This window comes from Anolis sagrei, chromosome 5, assembly GCF_037176765.1.
Source record: "Anolis sagrei isolate rAnoSag1 chromosome 5, rAnoSag1.mat, whole genome shotgun sequence".
NCBI classification, from domain to species: domain Eukaryota; kingdom Metazoa; phylum Chordata; class Lepidosauria; order Squamata; family Dactyloidae; genus Anolis; species Anolis sagrei.
In genome coordinates, this window is record NC_090025.1 from 104,746,837 (window position 1) to 104,773,668 (window position 26,832).

The 26,832-nt window shown below is 43.3% G+C and overlaps 1 protein-coding gene across 2 annotated transcripts in view; it reads right to left on the bottom strand.

Moving 5' to 3' along the window:
* The window catches only part of CRMP1 (collapsin response mediator protein 1), a 49,158-nt gene extending 22,326 nt beyond the window's left edge, over positions 1–26,832 (bottom strand). The window contains exons 1-2 of one of the 2 annotated variants that reach the window (XM_060778046.2): positions 26,367–26,832; positions 5,474–5,562 (exon numbers count right to left, since the gene is read on the bottom strand). In XM_060778046.2, the coding sequence (XP_060634029.1) occupies positions 5,474–5,562; positions 26,367–26,732 (455 nt within the window). In that variant the 5' untranslated portion in view covers positions 26,733–26,832. Of the gene's footprint in view, positions 1–5,473; positions 5,563–9,982; positions 10,152–26,366 lie in introns of those variants that run through there. The other variant, XM_060778047.2, reaches the window with a different exon arrangement.

The window sequence follows — 26,832 nt, forward strand, 5'->3', positions numbered from 1 at the left end:
TAGTTCAGCCTGTAAATGGTACATATCCTGTCTCTTCCCTGCTTTGGTTGGATACTTTACAACTTCTACTGAGCAGCAAGTTGTCACACAAATAATGTCAACCACTACACTGTGCTGGAAGGCTGATTAATTAAGGACAGGGTGAGTAAATGCCTTTTCCCCCCTCCTCTCCTCTTCCCAGGAACCTGAAGGCAGAGTCGGAGTATTATAAAGGGGCACACTATCCCACATGAGCAACAAAACTACCACAATCCACCTTTCCTCTTTTCATCAGAGATCCTCAGTTTCCATTTCAATTGTAGAAACTTTTGGAGATGACACATTAATTAAGTTATTAATTTTCTAGATGTTCCCCAGAGTTTTGACTTTTCAATAGCTTTCCCGTGTAACACAGATGTTAATCTCATGCTTCTATGAGCTAATTAATTGGGAGCAGAGTCAGTAAAACAGAGGGATCTAAGGAGAAAGTTTAGGATTGGATTGGAAATGCACCACATGGATCCATCTGTGTGCATGTATGTGTACTAGGACTGATTTTGCTTAGTTTCCAAGATCACATGGGATCTGGTGCCTTTAGACCAGGCATTGGCAAACTTCAGCTCTCCGGGTGTTTTGGACTCCAACTCCCACTATTCCTAACAGCCAGTATACTCACTGGGATTTCTGGGAGTTGAAGCCCAAAACACCTGGAGGGCTGATGTTTGCCCATGCCTGCTTTAAGCCCTTGGGTTCTGTCAGTAGGCAAGGTAATTTGCTTACTACCTTATTACTGTCAAAGAAAATTCTGAAATCTCAGCTGAAGCACAGCTGGGAAGAAATGGAAGATATAGGATTGGGAAGTAATTAACAAAGAATTGAAAGGGGAAAAAAGTGCTGATATGAAATGAAATAGCAAAGGGAACATGACTTGTTTATCTAATCCACAAAATAATTATGGCTCTCACATAATATCAGGCACTTTACTTCATTTTCTCCTCTCTTCCTTACCTGAGGGTCCATCCAGACAGCAACTTTATTACAAGAACCCCCACAATAAAGCTGTCTAGACAATGTTCTGGACAGTCCAGAATTAATTTGCCACAAACCAGGAAAATCCAGGAAAATCCTGGTTTGTAGCAAATTAATTTGATAGAGGACCTTCTGCACCTTCTTGGAAGGAACAGGATAAATCCACTATTTCTGGATCTGGACTGCAAAATACCAGGCATTATTCCCACAGTTTACCAGGCTAAATAATCCTGATAAACTGTGGGAATACCCACCCCCTCCCCCACAAGCCTCCAGACCCCTTAGAAAACTAATAAGAACTTACATGCCCTCGATTAGAAGCCTTGGCCAGCTCTCTCGGTGCATGGAAATAACGCGCCAGGAGAACGGGGGGAGAGGGGGGAGGAAATTCGCTTTCCCCCCCTTCATTCTACTGGTGCATAATTTCTATGGGCCGGGAGAGATGGCCAAGGCTTCTAATGGAGGGCACGTATGTTTTTATTAGTTTTCTAAGGGGTCTGGGGGTTTCAGGGAGAGGGTGGGGCCTCCAGATGTTCTCTCAGGGACAACCCACCCCAGAAAGTGCATGCTTTCTGGGGTGGGTATGGACAGGCTCCCAGAAACATCCGCATTATTTTAATGTGGATACTTCTGGGATAAGGGCCTGTCTGTATCCTGAGACTCTGCTTTACACCCACTTCTTGATTCAAAAATTTAAGGTTTTGGGAGTTTGACAATGTACAGAAGTGTTTATTATAAAGTGTTTATTATAATGTGTTAATATCTGTATTTGTGTTTTACATTGGTTGCCTATGGCCTAGCTGTGAGAGATAGGTTGCCATGGAGACAAGGCAGAAGAGGAGGTGGGAGGAGCTTAGAGAGAAAAAGGTTTGAAAGAGACAGTTAAGTTTCAGTCAGGAGGAAGAGACCCTGAGGAGAGTAGCAGAGTCAGATAGGGACTCTGAGAAGTGAAGCAGTGTAAAGTCAGTTAGGTTTTTAGTGTTCGTGAATATTTCTTCAGCTAGGAAGCTGAAGGGAAAACCTCGTTAGATTACTTTGAGTAAAAAGAATCTAACAGAGGCGTTTTTAGGATCGCCAGTAGTGGAAGACTGGAGATCAGTGGTTTGATCCAGTATAGGTCAAACAGTGAGAATATTCACAACAGGGAACACTGAAATAATAAAGCGCTTCACTATAGGAAGAGTTTATAAGTTGCAACATCAAAAGCCTGAATTGTATCTCAACCAAGCCATATTGTAACCATCAAGCATATGCCAAGCTCAACATCTTCATATTGCAACAATACGCTTTGTTTAACAATAAACTTGTTCTCTTTGTTATTTTAAAACTGCCTCATCTCCATTGATTTTACGTTTGGTGCACCCACTCTACCAAAGTTACCTCACAACCTAAACAGAGACTATAATACCAGCGTCTCTATACATTTGGTGGCAGGTTTAAATTAGCATTCTCGGAACTACCTTACAATTTTTGGTGGCATTCAGTGGCGTTAATACTTCTTTACAGACAAAGTTACACATATTACTTTGGACCTCAAAGATTCCAATGGCTAAGTCTATAGCCCACCTGATGTTCTTTGCCATCTCCCTTCAAATCATTTCCAAGCTTTTCAATTAAACCCTATATTTAAAGATGTTCGTAATCCATTAGTTTCTTTATTATTGTTCACACAATGCTGAAAGTTCAAAGACAATTTCCCTCCCTCAATTCCACATTTCTCTCTCAGGAAAAAAGGAATGGGTTGTGCCTGTGTCGTTGCTGTCACTGCTCCCAGCTGGCTAGAGCCCTGTGCAAGCTCCTGGGTGTTGCGGGCACCCTGTTTTGGCATCAACAGAGGTGTCTGCGCAACAAGGAAAGAGCAAAGGTTGGCCCCTTCCTTCTTTCTGGTTGCACACTTGCCTCTGTTTGATATTAGAATATTAGAATATTAGATATTAGAATGGGGAGAATGCGATGACCAGGACTTTGCATGGAGCTCTGGCTGCCTGGGACATGGAACATGAGGTGACAATCCAATGTAATATCAGCAGGGTGAACTGGCCACCCATGTCTTCTACTATGAACATATCTTCTACCATATCTTCTACTATGAACATCATTCTAGACACTTTGAAGTACATTTTTAAAAATAAAGTCATTGGTAGCAATGGGCGGACATGACTTTAGTTAGGTGTTCCATTGAGCTGTATGAGAAACATATTATCTATCACTGATCTTTGTAAAGAAAACTTCTTGAGGAGGAGGTGAACAGTATGTAATGAATCAGTTATGCAAAACAATGTTCTACATATGCTCAGAGGCACTAAAATGAATTTTGGCTCAGAATTCCTGACTCTAGTTTAACAGCTGATCTTTGTATTTAACTGCTGATTGTTGTTCATCAATGAGTGTTCAATTGGGGAGAACAAACAGTGGAAGATATAAAACATTTCTTGATTGACTATCCAGCATACACTGAATTGCGAGACAGATATTTACATCCAATATTATCCAACTGCAGGTCCCCCAACAGAAACGATCTTCTGACAACCCTTCTTGCAAGAACAGGAAAGATCGATCATAATCAGAGTAAGCCTTTTTATTCTGAAAGCTATCAAGAAAAGAGCAGATTTCCTGAAAGAAGAACCAGGAAAAAAAGACTGACTGTAAATAGAAAGTCAGCTGCTGTTCTCACCTTGTTGCCTTGCTTTTTACTTGTGTTCTCTTTTGAAATGGTCATATGATTGGTCAAATAAATACATTATTATTATGCTTATATATGATTGTAATTTTCTATTTTAATGTTTTAGTGTGATTTAGAATATGATGTTTTAATGACTGTCTGTAATATTTATTTATTTATTTGTTTGTTTGTTTGTTTATTTATTTATTTATTTACTGCATTTGTTGACCGCCGTTCTCAGCCCTAGGGCGACTCACGGCGGTGTACAACATATAAAAACAGTTTACAATAAGGCAATAACACAACAAATATCAACAACAACAATAATACAAATTACACTAAATCATCCGCGCCGTCTCATCTTGGAATCATAAACCAAACTCGTAATCCATATTCCGTTCCAGTTGTCATTGCCAATTGTTGTGGCACTTAGTCAAACACCTTCTCAAATAACCATGTCTTTAGGCTCTTGCGGAATGACATAAGGGAGGATTTTGGAAACCGGCCTGAGTCCCTCGAATAGAGGTGAGAAGACCGGTATACAAAACTGCTAAATAAATAAATTATTGTTATACTTTGCTTTGCACTATCCCTTGCCTGCCCCCCCCCCTTTTTTTTAGCCTTTTCATGCCCATTATAGTATTACTGGTTATTGGTTTTTGTTGAGCATATTTTACTATGCTCTCATTTTAATTGTGTTTTACTTAATTGGATTGTTTTGTTTTTATGTCTTGTGGGCACTTTGTACCATATGTAAGCAACTCTGAGTCCCCTTGGGGAGATAGTGGTGGGGTATAAGAATAAAGTAGTAGTAGTTATTATTATTATTATTATTATTATTATTATTACTTGAAACACCACAAGATGAGTCCACAGCAAACACTCTGCTGGCTGTTGTATTGGATCACACATCGGACATTTCCCAAGTGTCTAGGACTGTGTGATGTGTCGGCGAATAATGCGTGCAGATTCCAGTAAGGTGGCCTTTTGCAGCTGGCAGATGGTAATCTTGTCAGCGCCGATTGTATTTAAGTGCAGGCCAAGGTCTTTAGGCACTGCACCCAGTGTGCCAATCACCACTGGAACCACCTTGACTGGCTTGTGCCAGTCTTTGCAGTTTGATCTTTAAATCCTCATATCGTGTCATCTTTTCCAGTTGTTTCTCTTCAATCCTGCTGTCTCCTGGGATTGCAACATTGACAATCCATACTTTGTTTTTAACATGATCGTGAGGTCAGGAGTGTTGTTGTTGTTGTTGTTATCACTTTCAGTGGATTAATGCTCTCTAGCTGAAATTTGTCACTAATCTTTAACTACATATTTTTGTAGGTATGCACGCTTATATGGGCCAACATTTTTTCTACAGATAGCGACTACTATCTGTAGAAGATCTTGTTTATATCAGACACACTCTATACATGCTCAGGGATCTTACTGTCACTTTCTTTATCACCATTCCAGGGCTTTATTTAAATCATCAGAGGTACATCGTGGATTTTTTAAAAAAACCAATGGAACTGACCTCTATATTTCCATCATTGTGAGTGAATATTCTCCAATATTCTCACAAGCTTTTTTGTGCTCTTGAATTCACTTCAGTAGAGATAAACCTTAGCTCTTCAGGCTGAAACTTTAGCCCATGTTATCAGTACTTCTAACAAACTCACTAAAAACTCAACAGACAACTTGTAATTATTGCTAGACACAACTGCTTAAGAGACGTTAAACATTGAAACCAGTGCAGAATACTTTTTGCATCATTCGACATGCCAAGGGAAAAAAATACAGTATTCTGAAACTAACTTTATAAGCCCATCTTCCAGGTAGACATCTGCATAGAAGGAGTGGTCATCATTGATAATTCGTCCACCTTTAATGAGCAGGCGTTCATTCTGAAGGGAGGGAGAAACAAAAAGTGTGAAATTAAAAGAATTAGGTCATTCAACAATGCAACTATAAATAATTAATCCCCAACAGCAAAAGACTCAGTTCATTAGATAGCCAAAGGATTCCCATGAGTTTCAACCAGCCCTGACAATGATCAAAGTGAAGGGAATTACAATCCAAAGAAATGTGGAAGCACAGCTTGGGTCCCAGAGCTTCACATTGCCCAAGCATGAGTGGCTTCGTCACGTTATTATGCTCATTCATCTTAAACAGGGATGAATTATGCAGGCTTCCAAATGTACACTACACAGCTTATTGTGCAGTGAGGAATACTGCGAGTGGCAATGCCACATCTGGAATACTGTATGATTTTCTTAAATAAGGAACCACAGGGTCCTAATCCTTTTTAACAAGGACCAGCATCAATTCAATTTAAAAATGAAATCAGGATAGAAATGCTTCTGAGCCATGACAGAGGTTTATTCAACACACCCACTTTGTCCTTTCCTATCATGAGACTGCCCTCTCCTGTCCAGAAGGTCTTTTTCATTGCAGTTTCAAATCTTGCTGGTTTTCAGTGCTTTTAAAAAATCTTTTATTTTGTTTTGATATATTCTTAGTGGTTGCCTCTAATACATATGTTTCAAAGCAATAGTTTTGGTTTTGAGAATCATTAGAATCATTAGAGATATTTCTATAGAAAGAAATAAAGATGTATGACAACCCAGTATTTTTCTAGTTGTGTGGTTGAATGTTTTCATGGCCAGAATTACTGGGTTACTGTGAGTTTTCCAGGCTGCACGGCCATGTTCCAGAAGCATTCTCTCCTGACATTTCACCCACACCTACGGTAGGCATTCTAAGAGGTTGTGAGGTCTGTTGGAAACTAGGCAACTCAGGTTTATATATCTGTGGAACATCCAGGGTGAGAAAAAAATCTTGTCTGCTTGAGGCAATTATGAATGTTGCAATTGGCCAACTTGATTAGCATCGAATGGCCTTTCAGCTGGAAGGGAAAACTGAGGCCTGATCTACACTGGCCCTTTAATGCAGTTTGAAGCTAGAAAAGTGTGCTAAATAAAGTCCTTAATGCACATCCTTAAAGCCACCCTGAGTCCCCCCTAGGGGGTTTAGAAGGGCAGGGTATAAATACCCGAAATAAATAAAAATAAATAAAAACATTAGTGCTCTGTGGTTTGTGTCATCACCACCTGAGCTTCAAAGTGGTTCCAAGAGTTCCTAAGAGCCCTTCCAGACAGACTCTATATCCCAGCATATGATCCCAGGCTTTCTGTTTATCCCAGAGCCCTTCCATACAGCCATACAATCCAGAATATCAAGGCAGATAATCCATAATGCCTGCTTTGAACTGGGTTATCTGAGTCCACACTGCGATATATTCCAGTTCAAAGCAGATAATGTGGGATTTTATACAGCTGTATGGAAAGGGCCCTTGATTATCTGGCAATGTGGACTCATATAATCCAGTTTAAAGCAGAAAATTTAGGATCAGATCCTGAGATATAGAGCCTGTCTGGAAGGACCCAAAGTCATCATCTGCACAATAAAAATACTTTCTTTAATACCTGCCTTGGTGGTTGGTTTGAAAGTGAGTGAAGAAACTTTAAAGACCTGCAGTGACAACAGGAAGCAACCAAGAGGGGAGTTTCCCTTCCTGTTGACTCCTGTAGCATTCCTCTCCTGCCTGCTATATGGCAGATCCCTGCATCTCTAGTAAACCACTATAAAATACAGATTGTTCACTGCTTCGCATCCTAAAGAACAGAGCAGCTTTCCTGTCTCTGTAAAGGCCAGAAAATGACCTACATCACATGTGTCAAACTCAAAGCATTTTATGCAGCCCTCCAGATGCTGGACTACAATTCCTGTATTCCTCATCATTCAACACCATAACTGGAGTGAATGGGAGCTGTGACAGAACAACACTGGGAAGTTTTCTGTTTGTTCTGTTCAGTCAGGAGAGTGGGATTCAAGATTTACACACAAGGCTTGTGGGAATGATGTCCGACTTTAAAATCTCCTTTAACCTTTTCCCTTTTCCCACAAGTGGTGTTGGGTTACAATCCCCATTTGCCCCAGTCCACTTGGTGGATAATAATCAGAGGGATGGGAGTGTTGTTCAGTACCATTTGGGGACCCAAACTGGGTAAAAACTAAAGAGCGTTTCACAGTATGTAAAAAATATTATAGGCAGCCTTCCTGTTTTGTTTTGTTTTTTCTGTCAAGAGCAACTTGAGAAACTGCAAGTTGCTTCTGGTGTGAGAGAATTGGTCATCTGCAAGGATGTTGTGTCACAAAAAAATATCATTGCAGATTTGATAAATGTGGATTTAATATGATGTGTGGGAATGAATGGAAGAATGGAAGGATGTATGGATGGAATTTTGGAGGCACCAGTATAGTATTAAGACCTGCCTGCTGGACTGTAATTAATAGTAAGCTGTGATAAAAACTGGGCCAGTGATAACAAAAATGTTTGCAACATTCCTTATGTTAAGAAGGAAGTCAACACAAGCCTTGTGTTTGCCAACACCAATCAAGAAGATCAACATCTGGCCAGGAGACGGAGATGGAGCCAGGATGGAAGATGTCTATTATTAATTTACAACTTTGGGCCTACATCAACAGAATATTCCAACAAAATACTCAATCTAATAATGCTCAAAGTGTGACAAGAGAGAGATGCTGTTCATCCACTATGCTCTGCTCCATGGGAAGGAGAGAGATAGTGTACCTATGGGGAATGGCAGATTTGCATGGGAGCAGTCTGGTCACTTTGACCTTCTTTCTCAAGGGAAGAGAAAAAAGTGCACTTCTGGAGTCTTAGATTTTGTGCAGGGAGCCAGGTTTTGCTGTATGGAAAACAGAGATCTGGTCCTTGGCATTGTTCTTAGGGAAAGAAGTTTTGGCATTTCGGTGTTTTGAAGTTTTGGCGTTATGGAACTATGCATTGGCAGGCTGCAGGAAAGCGGGATCTGGCCTAACAGGTGTTTCTCCAAGGAGGGAGGAAATGATATGGGAATATTTGGGTGCATGAGGATGAATGCATGTACATGTGTGTAAATGTTGAGTGAAAATGCAATACCCCTTTGTTTGTCTGCAAGTTGTTTGTGAATCCAATGTAGTTGCATAGAATCTCTATGTCTAAATGTTTTTCTGTAATCTGATATACCCTCTCACACTGCAAATTGCAATAAAAAGAACCTATGCTTTAAAGCAGGGGTCCTCAAACTTTTTAAACCGAGGGCCAGGTCACAGTCCCTCAAACTGTTGGAAGGCCAGATTATAATTTGGGAATAAACATGAATGAATTCCTATGCACACTGCACATATCTTATTTGTAGTGCAAAAAACATTTTAAAACAATACAATAATTAAAATGAAGAACAATTTAAACAAATATAAACTTATTCGTATTTCAATGGGAAGTGTGGGCCTGCTTTTTGGCTGATGAGATAGGATTGTTGTTGTGGTTGTGTGCTTTCAGTTCATTTCAGACTTTGAGTGAGGGCCGGGTAAATGACCTTGGAGGGCCATGTCCGGCCCTCGGGCCTTAGTTTGAGGACCCCTGCTTTAAAGTCATTGAAAAGTCATTCATGACAGTTGCTTAGGGGACACCCAGATGTTTTACCATCCTGTGGGAGGCTTTCTGATGCCCCTGCATGTGAAGCTGGAGCTGACAGATGGGGGCTCACCCCACTCCCTGGATTCAAACTACCGACCTTTCGGTCAGCAGTCCTGCCAGCACAAGGGTTTAACCCATTGCGCCACTGGGGGCTCCTAGCCTTCCTATAATATCCATGGATCCTTGCTCCATGGATTCAACATTCCTTTGATGGCAACCATAAGGTTGATTGTGGTCCTGGATGAAAATGAATGTGACATCCCTGGCATGCGTGACAGCAACCCTTCATCTCCCTCAGTGCCCTTTCAAAGGAAGCTTAAGGGTTGAATCATGAGAGTGGGTGAACTCTATAATGGAGGCCTGGTTGGGTCCCTGCCCTGGCTCCTCTTCACCTGAATGGGTTCAGGAGGAGCTGCTCATAGGAGGAAATGGCCCAGCGGCCTCTTAAGAGGGTGGGCTAAGGCAGCCACATGCCTCCTTCCATTTGAGCCTCTCCATCCTTCCTGGGAAGGGCTCTCCCTGTCTTCGGATGCCTGCCATCCTCAAAATCCATCCTCAAATCTCAGGGACTTCATTGCAGGTGCTTCTGGTTCCTGCGGAAGGATGGCCAAGGCGCCGCCCGCCTCCCTTTCTCTTTTGTTCTTCTCTTGGATCCAGAGCTTGCCATGCCCTTCCCTTTCTCATTCCCTCTCTCTCTCTCTCTCCCTCCCCAGATGAGGCTCCTTTCGCGTGGCTTCCCCTCCCTCCCTCTTTCCTTCCTTCCTTCCCTGGAGGCTCACCGTAAGGTGGGGGATGCTCTTTTTGCCTTGGTGGCCCGACATGCTGGCAGCCGCGGCGGCAACAAAGCGGCGAGGCTGCTGGGCGGGGCGGCAGGTTGCCTCTTAATGCGGGTTGGCCCTCTTCACCAAGGAGGGGAGGGGAAAGGGATCCTTTAGGCTTTGGCGCGACTTTGGGGAGGGAGGGAGGGAGGGAGGGGGGACGAGGAGGAAGCGCTTCCGAGGCGCCCCCCTCGCTCGCCCTCTCCGCCAAGGCAGGCGCGGCCGGAACACGCCCCCCCCCTCCCAGCTACTGCTCCTCCTCCCCCTGGCCCCCCACCTGCCCAAGCCCCTGCGATGAGGAGGAGGAAGCAGAGAGCCAAGGAAGCACCAGAAGAGGGAAAGACTAATTTCCCACAAAAGCACACTTTGACAAAGATGGAAAGGAAGTGCATCCTTTTTCCCAGTGTGTCCTCGCAGCTCTGCACTCTGCAATGCTCTCTCCATGCCTGTCTGAGGGCAAAAGGAAGAACTGAGTGCCAACACCATGCCTGTCAAAACTCAAGGTCTGGTGTCAAGCCCATAGCCAGGATTTCGTTTCGGGGGAGGGAGGGCTGAATTTTTTTTCAGGTGGGGGTTGGTGGGGCTGAGTTTCGGGGGGGGGGGGAAGTCTGAGTGAAAGAGGGTCTAGCTTAGCAAACCTTTTGTATGGTTACCCCAATACCCCCATGCATATGGGATATATTGAGTATGGTGATCAGATCATAGTTTTCTTAGATCTACAGAGACACTCGCTGGAACACCCCAGCAAGCGAGAGTCCAAAAGTGGCAGGCCCAAACCCAGCACCTCAATTCATGGGTGATACCAGATGAGAGACTCCCCCTGGGGACACAGAAGACTGGGCGACTTGGAAGGCGCTGAACAGACTGCGCTCTGGCACCATGAGATGCAGAGCCAATCTTAAGAAATGGGGCTACAGGGTGGAATCCTTGGCATGCGAGTGCGGAGAACAACAAACCACTGACCCCCTGCTGCAATGCACCCTGAGCCCTGCCACATGCACAATGGAGGACCTTCTTGCAGCAACCCCAGAGGCACTCCAAGTGGCCAGATACCGGTCAAAGGACATTTAACCAAATACCAAATTTGCAAAATCTGTTTTTTTTCCCTTTTTCTTTTTAATCTGTGTGTTTGTTTTGCTCTGTTAGAATTGTAATACAATGGTTGCTGATGACACGATAAATAAATAAATAAATAAATAAATCAGATCATGATATGAATAAACATAAGTTTAAATAATGCACCAGTAAGGCCTTTTCACGAACCACCATGAAGCCCCTCAAGCCCCCCCCCCCCCCCCCCGGCTATATGCCTGTCTGGTGTCATTTTATGCAGTCCACATGCTGCACTACAACTCCTGTCTATCTGGACACCATGACTAGAGCTGATATTGTGTGTGTGTGTTCTAGTGTGAGAAAATTCACCTTCTACAAGGGCATTTGGGGATTAAACCGCTGACCTTGTTGACCAAAAGGTCACAGGTTCGAATCCGTGGAGTGGTGTGAGCTTCCGCTGTCAACCCCAGCTTCTGCCAACCTAGCAGTTAAAAAGCATGCATATTTATTTATTTATTTATCGTGTCATCAGCAACCATTGTTTTACAATTCTAACAGAGCAAAACAAACACAGAGATTAAAAAGAAAAAGAAAAAAAAAGGCACACAGATTTTGTAAATTTGGTATTTGGTTAAATGTCCTTTGACCAGTATCTGGCCACTTGGAGTGCCTCTGGGGTTGCCGCAAGAAGGTCCTCCATCGTGCATGTGGCAGGGCTCAGGGTGCATTGCAGCAGGTGGTCAGTAGTTTGTTCTTCTCCGCACTCGCATGCCGAGGATTCCACCCTGTAGCCCCATTTCTTAAGATTGGCTCTGCATCTCGTGGTGCCAGAGCGCAATCTGTTCAGCGCCTTCCAAGTCGCCCAGTCTTCTGAGTGCCCAGGGGGGAGTCTCTCATCTGGTATCACCCATGAATTGAGGTGCTGGGTTTGGGCCTGCCACTTTTGGACTCTCGCTTGCTGGGGTGTTCCAGCGAGTGTCTCTGTAGTTCTAAGAAAACTATGTCTTGATTTAAGTCGTTGACGTGCTGGCTGATACCCAAACAGGGGATGAGCTGGAGATGTCTCTGCCTTGGTCCTTTCACTATTGGCTGCTACTTCCCGGCGGATGTCAGGTGGTGCAATACCGGCTAAGCAGTGTAATTTCTCCAGTGGTGTGGGTCGCAGACACCCCGTGATAATGCGGCATGTCTCATTAAGAGCCACATCCACTGTTTTAGTGTGATGAGATGTGTTCCACACTGGGCATGCATACTCAGCAGCAGAGTAGCATAGCGCAAGGGCAGATGTCTTCACTGTGTCTTGTTGTGATCCCCATGTTGTGCCAGTCAGCTTTCGTATGATGTTGTTTCTAGCGCCCACTTTTTGTTTGATGTTCAGGCAGTGCTTCTTGTAGGTCAGAGCACGGTCCAAAGTGACTCCCAGGTATTTGGGTGCGCTGCAATGCTCCAGTGGGATTCCTTCCCAGGTAATCCTCAGAGCTCGGGATGCTTGTCTGTTCTTAAGGTGGAAGGCGCATGTCTGTGTTTTAGATGGATTAGGGATCAGATGGTTTTCCCTGTAATAGGCAGTGAGAGCACCTAGAGCTTCGGAGAGCTTCTGTTCTACCATCTCAAAGCTCCCTGCTTGAGCAGTAATGGCACGATCGTCAGCATAGATGAAACTCTCTGTCCCTTCTGGCAGTGGCTGGTCATTTGTGTAAAAAAAGCATGCAAATGTGAGTAGATCAATAGGTACCGCTCCGGAGGGAAGGTAACGGCACTCCATGCAGTCTTGCCAGTTACATGATGTTGGAGGTGTCTACAGACAACGCCGGCTCTTTGGCTTAGAAATGGAGATGAACACCAACCACATGACCTTGGAGGTGTCTACAGACAATGCCGGCTCTTCAGCTTAGAAATGGAAATGAGTGCCAACCCCCAGAGTCGGACACGACTGGACTTAATGTCAGTAGACACCTTTACCTTTACGTACAAAGACATTGCCCAGGGGATGCCCAGATGTTTTACCATCCTGTGGGAGGTTTCTCTCATGCCCCCACATTAGAAGCTGGAGTTAACAGGCAGGAGCTCACCCTGCTCCCCGGATTTGAACAACCAACCTTTCGTCAGCAGTACTGCCAGCACAAGGATTTAAGGTAACGGCACTCCATGCCTTGAGTTTGACACATGTGTTTTTGCAGGGCATCTTGCAGAACATTGTGCAATAGATTTTCAATTAATATCTCAGAATCTTAACCAATTCAACATAGTTTGTGGCTGCAAAAAATGGTTTCTGGAGTATAACATCTATTTTCAAAGTAAGGACTGCACAATTAAACAGGAAGTAACACTTTTAAACCAGGAAAAGATAATTGTTCAAACGTTTTTACATAGTGTAATCAAAAGGGATGGGAATTGTCATTTAATAACACCTGGGGACCCAAACTGGGTAAAACTAAAGAGCACCAACCATTGTGTTAAATATATATAATTGGCCATCTGTATCCACAGATTCTGTCTCCTCTGTGAAAGAGTAAAAAAAGGCCCTTTGGAGGCAATCATAAAGCTAAGGTGGCCCTCAATGAAATGGGCTAGACACTCTGGCTTTACACTGTAGGCAACTATCATCTTTCTATGTGGAAATGTCACTTGGAATGAGCAGATCAACAACTAGGCACCCTACAGACAAATTCCACAACCACTCACACTCTGCTTGTAGTAGCCTCATCTTCTGAGTTTTGGCATAGAGAGGACAATCCTATTGGAAAGAGTTGTGTTGCTAAATGTAAAGATCACTTTGTTTTCTGTTTGAATTTGATCTCTTCATGCAAATGGCAGTGGCATGATAGGAGGCATTTAGCTGAGCTCTGATACTGGAATTTGTGTGGACTTGTAAGAAACACTGGAAAGGCATGTGTCAGCAGCTGATTGGCTGAGCATGCCAGCAGCCAGGATTCTGATTGGCTACTGTCTCTGGCTTGCTGCTGAGACAAATGGTCTTAATTGCCACTTTCACCTCGGAGAGTGAAGAGAGCGCTGACTGGAAACAGCCAGGAAGAAAATGGCTGCGAACTCTCTGAAGCCTGATCAGTTCTAAGGCATGAAGCATATTTTAAAGACAGTTTCAAAGAGCTGTTTATTCCCTCTGTTCTCTGTAAGAATTCAGAGAGACTGCTGTATATATTGTTGCTCTGTTTGATCTTCTGAACTGAAGTAAAGTTACTGTTACCTGTTACACAAATCTGAGTGACACATTATTATACTGCAGAATATATTTTAGTTCAGAAACTGTAGTAAAGCTTCTACAACCTCCAACAGAATTCCATCATCTCTGCAGCAAGGCTTACTTTAAACTCCATTTGAGATTTTGCCTGGCACCATCAAAGCCCTTGAACACAGTCAACAAAAGACTAGTCCTGAAGAGCCAATTGTGGTGTGTGTTTCCAATCCCCCCTCCCAAAAGTAAAAAATGAGTGATAGGTGGCAGCCCATTGTTGACTAGGAGTAGAATATTACACAAAGTTCAAAACTATCATAATGTATCAAATTACTTTCTTGCAGGGCTTCGAAAATGGCATTTTATAGCAAAAGAATGTATATCCACAGCGCGTTTTTTTTTTAATCCTGTAACATTCAGATGGATTTGGCACCTTTTGGAAACAAGCCCCACAATTAGGTTCCCTGAATATTGCATTTTATAGCATGGCAGAGAATTCAGAGGTGGAATCAACCAGAAAGAAAAGACATAACATACCAAGATGAGAGAAGCAACAAAATAGCTTTAGTGGGACCAGGAAAACATTTAGGAAGCAGCCTTTCAATATGCATTTTACACTGTGATAACTATGGCGAAGCATAACATTTAAAATAACAATTGATTTGTGAACATATTTGCAGCCATTGTGTGGTTAAAGCAAAAGACTGGTTGAGAACTGCTGCTATATAACACTCGCAGCAATAGTGGCCTCAGTGTTTACAGATATTTATATAGTGACCAAGGGAAGAAGGAGGGCTCGCTTTCATGCCAAATATGTGTCATTTTTAATGGCAGATATTAAAAATTATGACTAATAAAGTCAAAGAAGATTGCAAATCTGTAGTTTAGTACAAATATTTTCCTGTTCTCTCATTTTAATAGCACCAAGACCACAAAGAAGATGCAATCTTAAACTGCTTCCACATTCTGGTTGGCTCATGTAGTTATTTATTTACTACATTCATTTGCATGTTTTGTCTGCAAGCTTCACTAGCAATTTCGTCAGTGATGGAGAGAGAAAACACACCGTGGAAGCCAAGTCTGGTGATGAATTGGTACTTAGAGCACAGCTTGCAAAATTAATTAGTCAAACATGGGGGCAACTTCAAGTAGCCTCCCCATGATGGTCATGATACGCAAAGCAGCCCTGACCTGCTTCAATCTTTTTGGATCATCGTAGTTTGTTCTATATGTGAACAGCAGTTGCAATTATGACTACAGACTCCAAGGATCAGGAGTACATTGGGTTGAACTGTGAAGTGCAGTAATAGCTAAGTCAAAGCACGGGCTGATCTTGGAATACTGTGTGTCCATCTTTCCTCTCTTATAAGCTTGGAGATATGAGAAGATCCTTCCTCAGAATTTGAAATTCTACAATGCAGAATGCCTCTCCAATGGTAATTTTAGTCAGTAAAAATTTGCTGTCTTCTTTTCTTCCTTTATCATTTTAATATGTGATTGAAGCCACACAGAAAGCCAAAAAGTATTACCAAATCCTTCTGCTCCAAAATCGTGCATTGTCATTTAGGTTAGTAGAAGATTTATGATCAAATACCTTAAGATACCTTATTTTAAATAGATTTTAGTGTGTGTGTGTGTGTGTGTGTGCATATTACATATATATTACATATTACGTATATATTATATATACACATGCACATGCCTCCTAGGGGGCAATACACACATACATTATTGAATCTAATTATTTATTCTAATTAGCTCTGTGAGTTTGGTAAGACAAAATAGCTTTTCTCAAGTACTCAGTACAGTGGAGATATCAAGGGGTGGGGGTGGGAGGAATAGAGAGGATACATGGCTAAAGGGGTTGCTTGTTAATACTGTCTATCCAAGAAATTAGGAGACCTTTGAAACCAAGCTGTTCTCTGCTGAAGGCCTGGTGTGTTCAGTTCCACCTTTACTGAGCTCATCAGAACTAAGCAATGGCATCTCTCTTAAAAATGCACACACATATACATGCCCCATCATCCCCGGAAGTGGAATGCCCTACTACTTCCCATAGGCATCTGATTGGCTATTGCAGACACAAAATGCTACATTAGATTTGGGGCCCTTCCAGACAGGCCCTGTATCCCAGGATCTGATCCCAGGTTTTCTGTTTATCTCAGATCTAGCAGTGGGGACTCATATAATGTAGGTTAAAGCAGAAAACCTGGGATCAGATCCTGGGATATAGGTCCTGTCTGAAAGGGTCCTAAGTTATGAATGGTAAATATTGTAATTTCCTCATAGCACAATTTGCTAGTCAGGGGTTTAGAGTTAGTTTTTTCTAATCCAGACAGAGGTCTACTATGTGACTACAATGTTATTCATTGGATATGGATTAACAACACATCATGGAATCATAGAACTGAAAAAGATTGTGAAGGCCATCCAGTCCAACCCTCTGCCATGCAAGAACACACAATCAAACCACTACCAACAGATAGCAATCTAGCCTCTGTTTAAAAATCTATGGGGAAATAGAATCCATTACACTCCAAAGCAAGGTATCGTATTGTCAAACAGCTCTTCCTATCAGGAAGTTCTTCTTAATGTTTAGGTGGAATCTTTCTTTTTTCTGAAATTCCTGCCATTTCCATTGCTCCATGTCCCAGTGTATAGAACAGGAGAAAAAAGGCTTGTCCTCTCCTCAATATGTCACCCTTTAAAATGTTTAAGCATGGCTATCATGTTTTTTCTCCATCTCCTTTCTCCAAGTTTAACATACCCAGTTACCTAAGATGTTGCTCATATGGCTTAGCTTCCAAAAATTTGATCATTTTGGCCACCCTTCTCTGAACACCTTCTGGCTCAAGCATTGGGAAACCACTGATCCCTTCTCCACTGGTAAGCACCTTTTGTGTTCAGCCAGTGAAACAATTCCCAATCCACCTAACAGTAGCATTGCCTATTCCACATTTAACTAGCCTCTTTATGATAATCTCACAGGGGACTTTGTCAAAGGCCTTATTGAAATCAAAATATACTATATTCACAGTGTTCTCTTAATCTACCAAGCTTGTAACTCTATCAAAAAAGTGATAAGATTAGCATGACATGACTTGTTTTTGAGAAATCCATGAAGACATTCCTTTCTAAGAGCTTACAGAGTGGTCTGCTCTAGATACTTTCTTGGTATTGATGTAAGGCAGATTGGACTGTAGCTCTTTGGCTCCCCTTTTTGAAGATGGGACATTTGCCTTCCTCCAGTCTTATGGAACTTCTCCTGTTCTCCAAGAATTCTCCAAGATCAGTAACAGTGGTTTTGAAATTACTTCTGTCAGTTCTTTGAATATCCTTGGATGGGATTAATCTGGCCCTGGAATCTTAAATTCATTTGAAATAGCAAGATATTCCTGTTCTCTCTTTACTTATTCTGTGCTGCATTTCCCCTATTGCATCCTCTGCTCCATAATCCCAAAATTAAGCAATTTAATCTTTTGGGAGAAGACTAAGCCAAAGAAGGTGTTGTGTTCCTTGTTAGAATTTCACCATCACCTATACACAGAGGTCCTAACATTTCCTTGTTTTTTCCTTTTGCTACAGGTATAAACAATAAGTTCCCTTTTATTGTCTTTAACTTCTGTAACATGTCTGAGCTCATTCTGTGCATTGGCTTTTCTAACCCTCTCCCTATATATACTGGGTATTCATTTGAATTCTTATTCGGTGACTTCTCCCCTTTTCAATTTCTTGTACATCCTTTTTAAATCATAGCTCAATTGAAAGTTCCTTAGACATCCATTCTGGTTTCTTTAGACATCTCCTGTTTTTCCTCCTCATTGGAACTCATCCATCATCAGCTCCTTTCTCTTTTAATATTTCTGACCATGGGATCACGCTTGGTCTTTCTTTATGCTTATTGGAATCACTTTTCGCATTGATAATTTTTTAGCAAAAGCACTTAAAGCGTATAAAGCAAAGTCTTACTAAATAATACCAAGAAAAGTCAGGTAAAAGCCCTCAATATGCAATGGTGCTTGGTTCTAGGACCTCTCACAGATACAAAAAAATCAATGGATATTTAGGTTCCCTTATATAAAATGACAAATAACTCGAGTTCCAGAAAGAGCCTGAGAATCTGTGAAATGGCAGCATGGTATGTCATCATCAGAATGATAAAATCTAAGTTTCCTTTTGAATCCCCCCACCCCAAATATATTTTTGAAGTGTGGGTGGTTGAATACCATGGATGCATAATCAGTGGAGATGAAGGGCAGACTTTAACCATAATCCAAATTTCTGCCTGGAAAACAGAACAAGCTTCCGTGCTTCAATCCTGGAGGTAACTGACCACTCAGAGAAACAGAGCAGAATCAAAGGCTCTATGAAAATTTGGCCTAGGATCAAAAAATGAAGCAGATGAGTAACTGATTGAATTTCATGAGGCCAACATTTTATTTATTGCAAACAGATTTTTCAAGCAGACAAAAAGACAACTGTATACATGGCCATCATCTCAAGGCCAACATAGAAAGCCAGTAGACTACATAATCAGAAGCAGAGGTAGAAGAAATCTCCATCCTCTCAGCGAACACAGCAACATAATTACCTGCTAATATAAAACATTAGAGCTAAACTAAAAAAGAACACCAAACCAACCATTGTGCCAAAATACAATCTGAGCAGCATCTCTGTAGAATTTTAAAACAATGCACAACCAGATTTGCACAACGGAGCTTAAGTTACTGGGAGTCAGAAGAACTCTGGGCTGAAACCAGGAGCATTGGCAGCCAAAAAGACTAAAAAAGGAAGAGAAGCCTCAATAGATGTGAGATTCCTCAAGCAGTTAAGGACAGACAACAAGCAAAAGTAAAATGTAGCAGAAATAGCATCAGAACTCTGATCTACACAGAGAGAAGGAGAACTACTATAATAATCAATGCAGAAAAATCAAAGAAATCAAGTGAAAATGTAAACCAAAATATTGAGATGTTCTATGACCAGTAGGAGAGCATATTACATGACTTAGGACCTTATCACATTAAGTTGCCCAATGCGGGTGACAGAGGGAGGATACGCCAGGTAGCGTGGCAAATTCAACAGGCAGTGGGGGAATCCATTGCCCCATGCCCTCTATCACCACCTTTCCCATCACGTGGGGGAAAGCACTGCTGCCCAGCTTCCCCCTACACTCACCCCATTGTAGGCAATGAGAACATGGGAAATGTCCCATGTTCTCGTTGCTCCCTCATACAATGCTTTCATCACAGTTCAGGGACAGAGCCCCACTGGAAGTAGCTCTGTCATTTGATGAGATCCGGCAAGCTCTGTCCCTGAACTGTAGTGAAAGTGTCATACAACAGATAATCTGCCCGTGTGATGGAGTCTGAAGAAGAAATAGAGCCAATGAAAACAATACACTGAGGAATGACGGAACAGAGATGAAAGATGATAGATACATTCAAATAAGATGAACCAACAACTTTAGAAAACAAAGTTGAAGGTGCACTCGGGGAACCTGGGAGAAATAACTCACCAGGAGCAGATGGCACACCAAAAGATCTGCTTCAAGTTATAGAATCTACTGGGGTTCTAACTGAAATTTGTTGACAAATGTGGAAAACCAAAGAAGGTCCACAAATTGGAAACATTCAATGCAAATTCCAATCCCCCCCCCCCCCATCCACTTTCCCAAAAGGAGATGTCAGGCATGGCAGTAACCACAGGACCATTGTATCAATTTCTCATGCAAACAAAGAGAGGCTCAAAATTCAACAAAAGGGACATTTACTATATATGGAGTGAAGATTCCCAATGTCCAAGAAGGCATCGGGAAACTGAAATGTTCTAAGAATCAATATGAGCACATGTTCAATAATCAAGAAACCAAAAAATTTCATAACCCTGAGCTCTACACAGTATAACAAATCTTTGATTGTATAAATCACGAAAAACTGGATAATTCTTAAAGAAAAGAGTACACCAAAACATTTAATTGTACAGATACATCACCTGAACATGGAGAAACAAAGTGGCTTTCAATTGGCAAGAGGTTAGGCAAGATTGCATTTTATCATTCTATCTGTTTACCTTCTATCCACAATGTATCATATATAAAGCAAAATTAGAGTCAGACAAAAGAGGTATGAAAACTGGAGGACAGAACATCAACAATTTAAGATTACATATAATAACATACTAACAGAAAACAGCAAATATTTAGAATGATTACTGAAGAAAGTCAAGGGGAAAAAATGCAAAGGCAGGTTTACAGATGAATACTAAGAAAATAAAAATAACACAATCCAACAAAGAAATCCTACTGTGTTGGTTTTTTAGGCTTGTTCCTGGAGTTATTTGGAGTGCTGATTCAGAAAAATATGTTGAATATACCATATCGGCTCTAAATATGTGGGTCAAATGGCTGGAAAATTTGTATCATACATCTGTCCTTTTGTTATAAAATAAGTAAATTTTCATGTACTACACTTTTCTTTTAATTTTTAATTGTATCCTTCATGCTTAAAAGATATTAATTTTAAAACTACATTAAATTATCCTGATTTTTATGGGAGTGAAGAATGGGATGTGTCATATGTTCTGTGTCACAAAAACTAGGACAGATAGGGGGAAATTGTGCAGTTTTTGGAATCAGCAGGTCAAATATATCCAGAAACAGGTCTGACATATGAGGTGCCAAAATGTGTTCTAATCACAAATAATTTATATAACTTTAAAGTAGGCAATGAAGACCATTGAAATCATTCAAGATTTTCCATATCAGCCATTCATCTGAATGGAGACTGCTATCAACACATCAGAAGGGAAGCTATGAATGAGCTGAAGACCCTGGAGTGTAAACATCTATCACTGAAGATGAAAGTTAGGGTTGTGAATGCCATCATATTTCAATTTTTATATATCATTGTGAATGCTGGGCAGTAAACCATGCTGATAGAAAGCAAATAATTTGAGATGTGATGCTGGAGAAGAATTCCACTGATACCATGGACTGTTAAAATCACTAATAAATAGGCCCTGGAACAAATTAAGACTGGTCTTCCATTAGAAGGCAAAATGACTAAACTGAAACTCAGTCAAGAAAGCCATTGACATATCTCATCCATGGGGTCACCATATGTCAAAATTGACCTGCTAGCAGTTAACAATGTCAACTGGGAATGAGAGAACAGGTCTTCTCAGTGGCTGCCCCTTAACTCTGGAACTCCCTGCCCAGGGATGCCAGAATGACTCCTTCCCTATTGTCCTTTCAGAGGCAAACTAAAACCTTTTTATTCAGACAGGCATTTAAAGAAAAGGATGTTTAAGTCAGGGAGTGCTGTGGTTTTTATGCTTTTATGCTTTTAACTTTAATTGTTTTTAATATTAATGATATTTAATACTGTTTTAATATTTGTATACTGTATATTTTAAGTTGTATTGTAATACTTTTAATTGTGGGCCACTTTGAGTCTCCATATGGAGAGAGAAGGCAAGATACTACTATTATTATTACTATTATTATTATTATTATTATTATTATCTAAATTATCAAAATACCCCTGGTGGCGCAATGGGTTAAACCTTTGTGCTAGCAGGACTGCTGACCCATAGGTCAGTGGTTCAAATCCGGGAAGAGTGGGTTGAGCTCCCTCTGTCAGCTCTGCAGGTTGAGGTCCCTCTGCCATGTGGGGACATGAGAGAAGTCTCCCACAAGGATGGTAAAACATCAAACATCCAGGCGTGCCCTGGGCAACGTCCCTGCAGAAGGCCAATTATCTCACACCAGAAGCAACCTGCAGTTTATCAAGGTGCTCCAGACACCAAAAAAAGTGAGTAATTCTCTCCAGTGGTGCAAGTCTGAGAATCTCAGTCATACATGCTAGTATACCTACAAGCCAGATGGTCTGTTCTACAAAAGGTTTCCTACTTAGCAACTTAGATGTGTCTCACAAACTTATCTGATTTTGGTCTGCTTAGGATATGTTCTTTCAGAAAATCTGGGAAATTTGTTAAGGGGGAGACGCCATTGCTTATTCCTGATGACCTCAGCCAAGCTGTGACACATCAGGTCTTCCACAGAGGATGACTTGGCTTCACAAGGCTCCTAATCTTCTGGATGGACAGCCCCTGTGGTCACTCTCTCAGCCTATTGCTATGCTTGCTGATTTCTCCAATAGGCCTATCACTGAGGTCGGTACTTGTGGAGAAGGGCTGCTTCTTCCCACAAACCAGCCCTTTTAGAGACACGGAATCTCAGACTTCTGGTCAATGGCATTGTATTGGCTGACACCTCATTAAGCTCCTGAAGGGAAAGCCACCACCAGTGCAATATGCCAGTCCAGTGATATCTCTGACTTGGGAAAATTGTTCTCCGGGTATTGGGTATTGTTTTGCTGAGTTTGCTCTGTTTGTTTTTTTTGTCCTGTCATTCTTAATAGTCACTTAGTTGTAGCTCTATAGAGGTAGATGATATTATTATTATTATTATTATTATTATTATTATTATTATTTGAAACACAAGATGAGTCCACAGCAGACACTCTGCTGGCTGTTGAATTGGATCACACGTCGGACACTTACCAAGTGTCTAGGACTGTGTGATGTATCGGTAAATAATGCGTGCAGATCCCAGTAAGGTGGCCTTTTGCAGCTGGCAGATGGTAATTTTATCAGTGCCGATTGTGTTTAAGTGCCGATCACCACTGGGACCACCTTTACTGGATTGTGCCAGAGTCTTTGCAGTTCGATCTTTAAATCCTCATATCATGTCAGCTTCGCAATCCTACTGTCACCTGGGATTGCGACATCGACAATCCATACTTTGTTTTTTAATACGATTGTGAGGTCAGGAGTATTATGCTCCAAAACTCTGTCTGTCTGAATCCGGAAGTCCCAGAGGAGTTTGGCATGTTCACTCTCTGTAACTCTTTCTGGCTTGTGATTCCACCAGTTCTTTGTTGCAGGCAGATGGTATTTGTGGTACAAGTTCCAATGAATCATCTGAGGAACGGTGTTATGACTCTGCTTGTAGTCTGTCTGCACGATCGTTTTGCAGCAGCTGAGGATGTGATCTATTGTTTCATCTGCTGTATGTATGTAATTGCGTGATTTTCTAGTTTTATATACCTAAACAATACACTTGTATGTTTTGTTTTTCCCTTGAATAAAAATTAATTTGAAAAAAAAGGAAAAGAACCTCAGAATCTGCCCTGAGTTCCCCTGGGGAGACAGGACAGAATATAAATAAAGTTTATTATAATTATTATTAATCATAGCTAAAGGGCCTCACTGGTAGTTCAAATGATGCAAATCACTTTTCATGGAGGGCCACATCATCCTCATGGTTGCCTTCAAAGGGCCATTCTCAGGAGACTCCTTGGGTACAGACTACAATGTTTTTACATAGTGGTCAGTGCTTTTTAGTTTTTACCTAGTTTGGATCCCAGATGTTATTGAACAACAACTCCCATCGCTTTTGGGGATAATGGGAATTGTAACCCAACAGGACTTGTGGCTCTGGTTTGGGGAAAGGTGAAAGGATATTTTAAACTCAGACATCATACACACAAGCCTTGTATCTGAATGCAAAACCCACTCTCCTGACTGAATAGAGCAGGTATTACTGCATCACAATTCCCATCACAGTTGTCATGATGTCGAATGATGAAGACAGGAGGTGTAGTCCACATAAAAGTACATGGTGGGAGGGATTTGGCCCACTGGCCTTGAGGTTGACACTTATGAGTTTGAGCGGGCATGGGCAAACTTTGGCCCTTCAGGTGTTTTGGACTTCAACTCCCATAATTCCTAACAGTTGGTAGGCTGTTATGAATTATGGGAGTTGAAGTCCAAAACACCCGGAAGGCCGAAGCTTACCCATGCCTGAGCTAGAGCCTCCCCAGGGTGGTAGCTGTCCAGTCCCCTTCTGAAAACATCCAAAGAACAGTCTCTAGATGCTACTGAATGGCAACTCCCATCACTTTTGATTATCCATCACGCAGTATGGGGATACTGGGAACTGCAGCCCAACAGAATACATGGCTCTGCTAATCAAGTGCTAATCAAGGAAGCCTCAAGCAGACAAGAGTTCTTTCTCCCACTCTGGACATTATTCCACAGAAATATAAACCCCACTTGCCTACTTTCCAACAGACCCCTCAACCTCTGAGGATACCAGCCATAGATATGGGTTAAATGTCAGGAGAGAATGTGTCTGGAACATGGCCATACAGCCCGGAAAACTCACAGCAACCCAGAGATTCCAGCCATGAAATACTTCAACAACACAACTTTATTATTCTATGATTCTATGAGGGATACAGGAGATATAGTCTAGCCTCTGGAGGACACAAAAATCACATGAAGGGCTGGATTGCACCCAACAGCATGACGGTAAAGCACAATCAAAGTACACCTGACAGAGAGCCATCCAGCCATTCGTTGGCCTGATAGGTGTACTGTGTCCAAATCAAGTGTCAAATTTATTTATTTATTTATTTATTTAAGAAGTTTATCTCTCCCTTCAGAATAGAATGCTTCTGGAACACAGCCAGTCACCCCGGAAAACTCACAGCAACCCGTTTTTTTTGTTGGTTTGTTTTGGTCGTGTCAGGAGTGACTTGAGAAAATGCAAGTCGCTTCTGGTGTGAGACAAATGGCCGTCTGCAAGGACGTTGCCCAGGGGACGCCCGGATCTTTTGATGTGTTACAATCCTTGTGGGAGGCTTCTCTCATGTCCCCACAATGGGGAGGTGGAGCTGATAGAGGGAGCTCATCCATGCTTACACCAGATTTGAACCTGCGACCTGATGGTCTTCAGTCCTGCTGGCACAGGGGCAGAGGCGGCCCTAGCTAATTTTCAACGGTAAGCAAACAGTATTTTGCCGCCCCCCCCCCCCAACCAATCATTGATATATATTTTCTGTTCGTTGTGGGAGTTCTGTGTGCCATATTTGGTTCAATTCCATCATTGGTGGGGTTCAGAATGCTCTTTGATTGTAGGTGAACTATACATCCCAGTAACTACACTTGCCGCACTTGCTCCCTTGCCTGGCCCGCTTTGGGTCCGGAGGCATGCCTGAAGCCCCCGGCGTGTGCACCTAAATTCACCTCTTCTCCTGACTTTCTCCTCAGCCATTGGGACCAAGAGAGAGCGAGAGAGAGAGAGGTGGAGATGCTCACCTTTCCTGAAGGTAGGCACAAAAACAAAGGAGGGAGCGGAGGTGGGAGATACCTCCAGCCGGAGGGTCTCTCTCTCTCTCTCTCTCTCTCTTGGTCCCAATGGCTGAAGAGAAAGTCAGGAGAAGAGGTGACTTTTGGTGCGCATGCTGGGGTCTTCAGACACGCCTCTGGACCCGAAGTGGGCCAGGCGCGGCAGCTCCGCCCCCTGGACCACCCGCGGATTGGGGAGAGGAGAGGAGGTGAGTGGAGCGCCAGGGGATCGGGAAAGGGAGCTGGTCATGGGGAAGGGATCGAACGTGGAGAACGATTGAGCGCCAGCTCTGCTCGCGCACCCGGTGGCCGGGTGGAGCAGGAACGAGAGGGGCTAGGCGAGGCTCAAGGGCCCGGCCCCTTTGGGAAGAGGATCGCCCAGCAGCGAGGCAAGAAAGCCGAGGCTCCCCCCGGACTGCTAGGGGTGTTGTGAGCTGAGGGGGCGCTCCTCAAGTGGTGGTCAAGGGGCATTTACAGAGGCGCATCTGCGCCCCTGGCAAAAAAAAGTGTTCTGCGACCGCTTACTTTGCGTAATGGACGAGCCGCCCCTGCACAGGGGTTTAACCCACCAAGCCTCTGGAGGTCACATAAAATGACATGGAGGGCTGGAACTAGAATCTCCCCAGAGGAGCTGTCCAGCCTGCTTTAGAAACCATCCAAAGACTGGGCCTCAAACCAAGCAGTTGGTTCCCCCCGAAGTGGTTTCCAACCCTTGCTGGGAAGGGATGCTGCAGGAAGGCCAGGCCCTTATCCCTGGGTAGGCTTCCCTCCCCTCTGGAGCAGCCCTGGCAGGCGAAGTGGGGGCGCCTTCCAGGGACCCTGCTGGGCCACCGTAGGGGCCTGGCGCTGCGCATTCCTCCCCCCCTGCCGGCCCCGCCCCCTCCTCCTCGCGCCGCGTACCTTGCCATTGTCCGCGCCGGGCGGGCAGCGGATGGCCACGCCGGGCGTCCCCCGGTGGTCGCGCTCGGCGCCGGGCGAGCTGACGACGGAGCCGGAGACCTCGCTGGCGTCGCTGGGCGCCTCGCTGCCGTTGTCCCCGCCGGCGCCGTCCAGCAGGTCGTGCCGGCTGCCGCTGCGCGGGGTGCGCGAGCCCTTCTGGCCCACGCTGTAGGCCTCGAAGTCGATGGTCTTGTTCTCGTAGGCGCCCTCCACCGCCGCGAACATCCCGCCGTACTTCTGCCGCGGCGTCTGCGCCGTCGTGCCCGGGCGGGCCAGGTACACCGGCAGGTCGGCCTCCGTGTTCCAAGCCCGCTTCCGCTCGGCCATGCTGCCTGGCTGGCTGACTGGCTCCGCCTGGCGCGCGACAGACGGGGCCGCGGCCGGGCTTGAGGGGGCGCGCGCCTCCCGCCTTGCCTGCCTCGCGCCG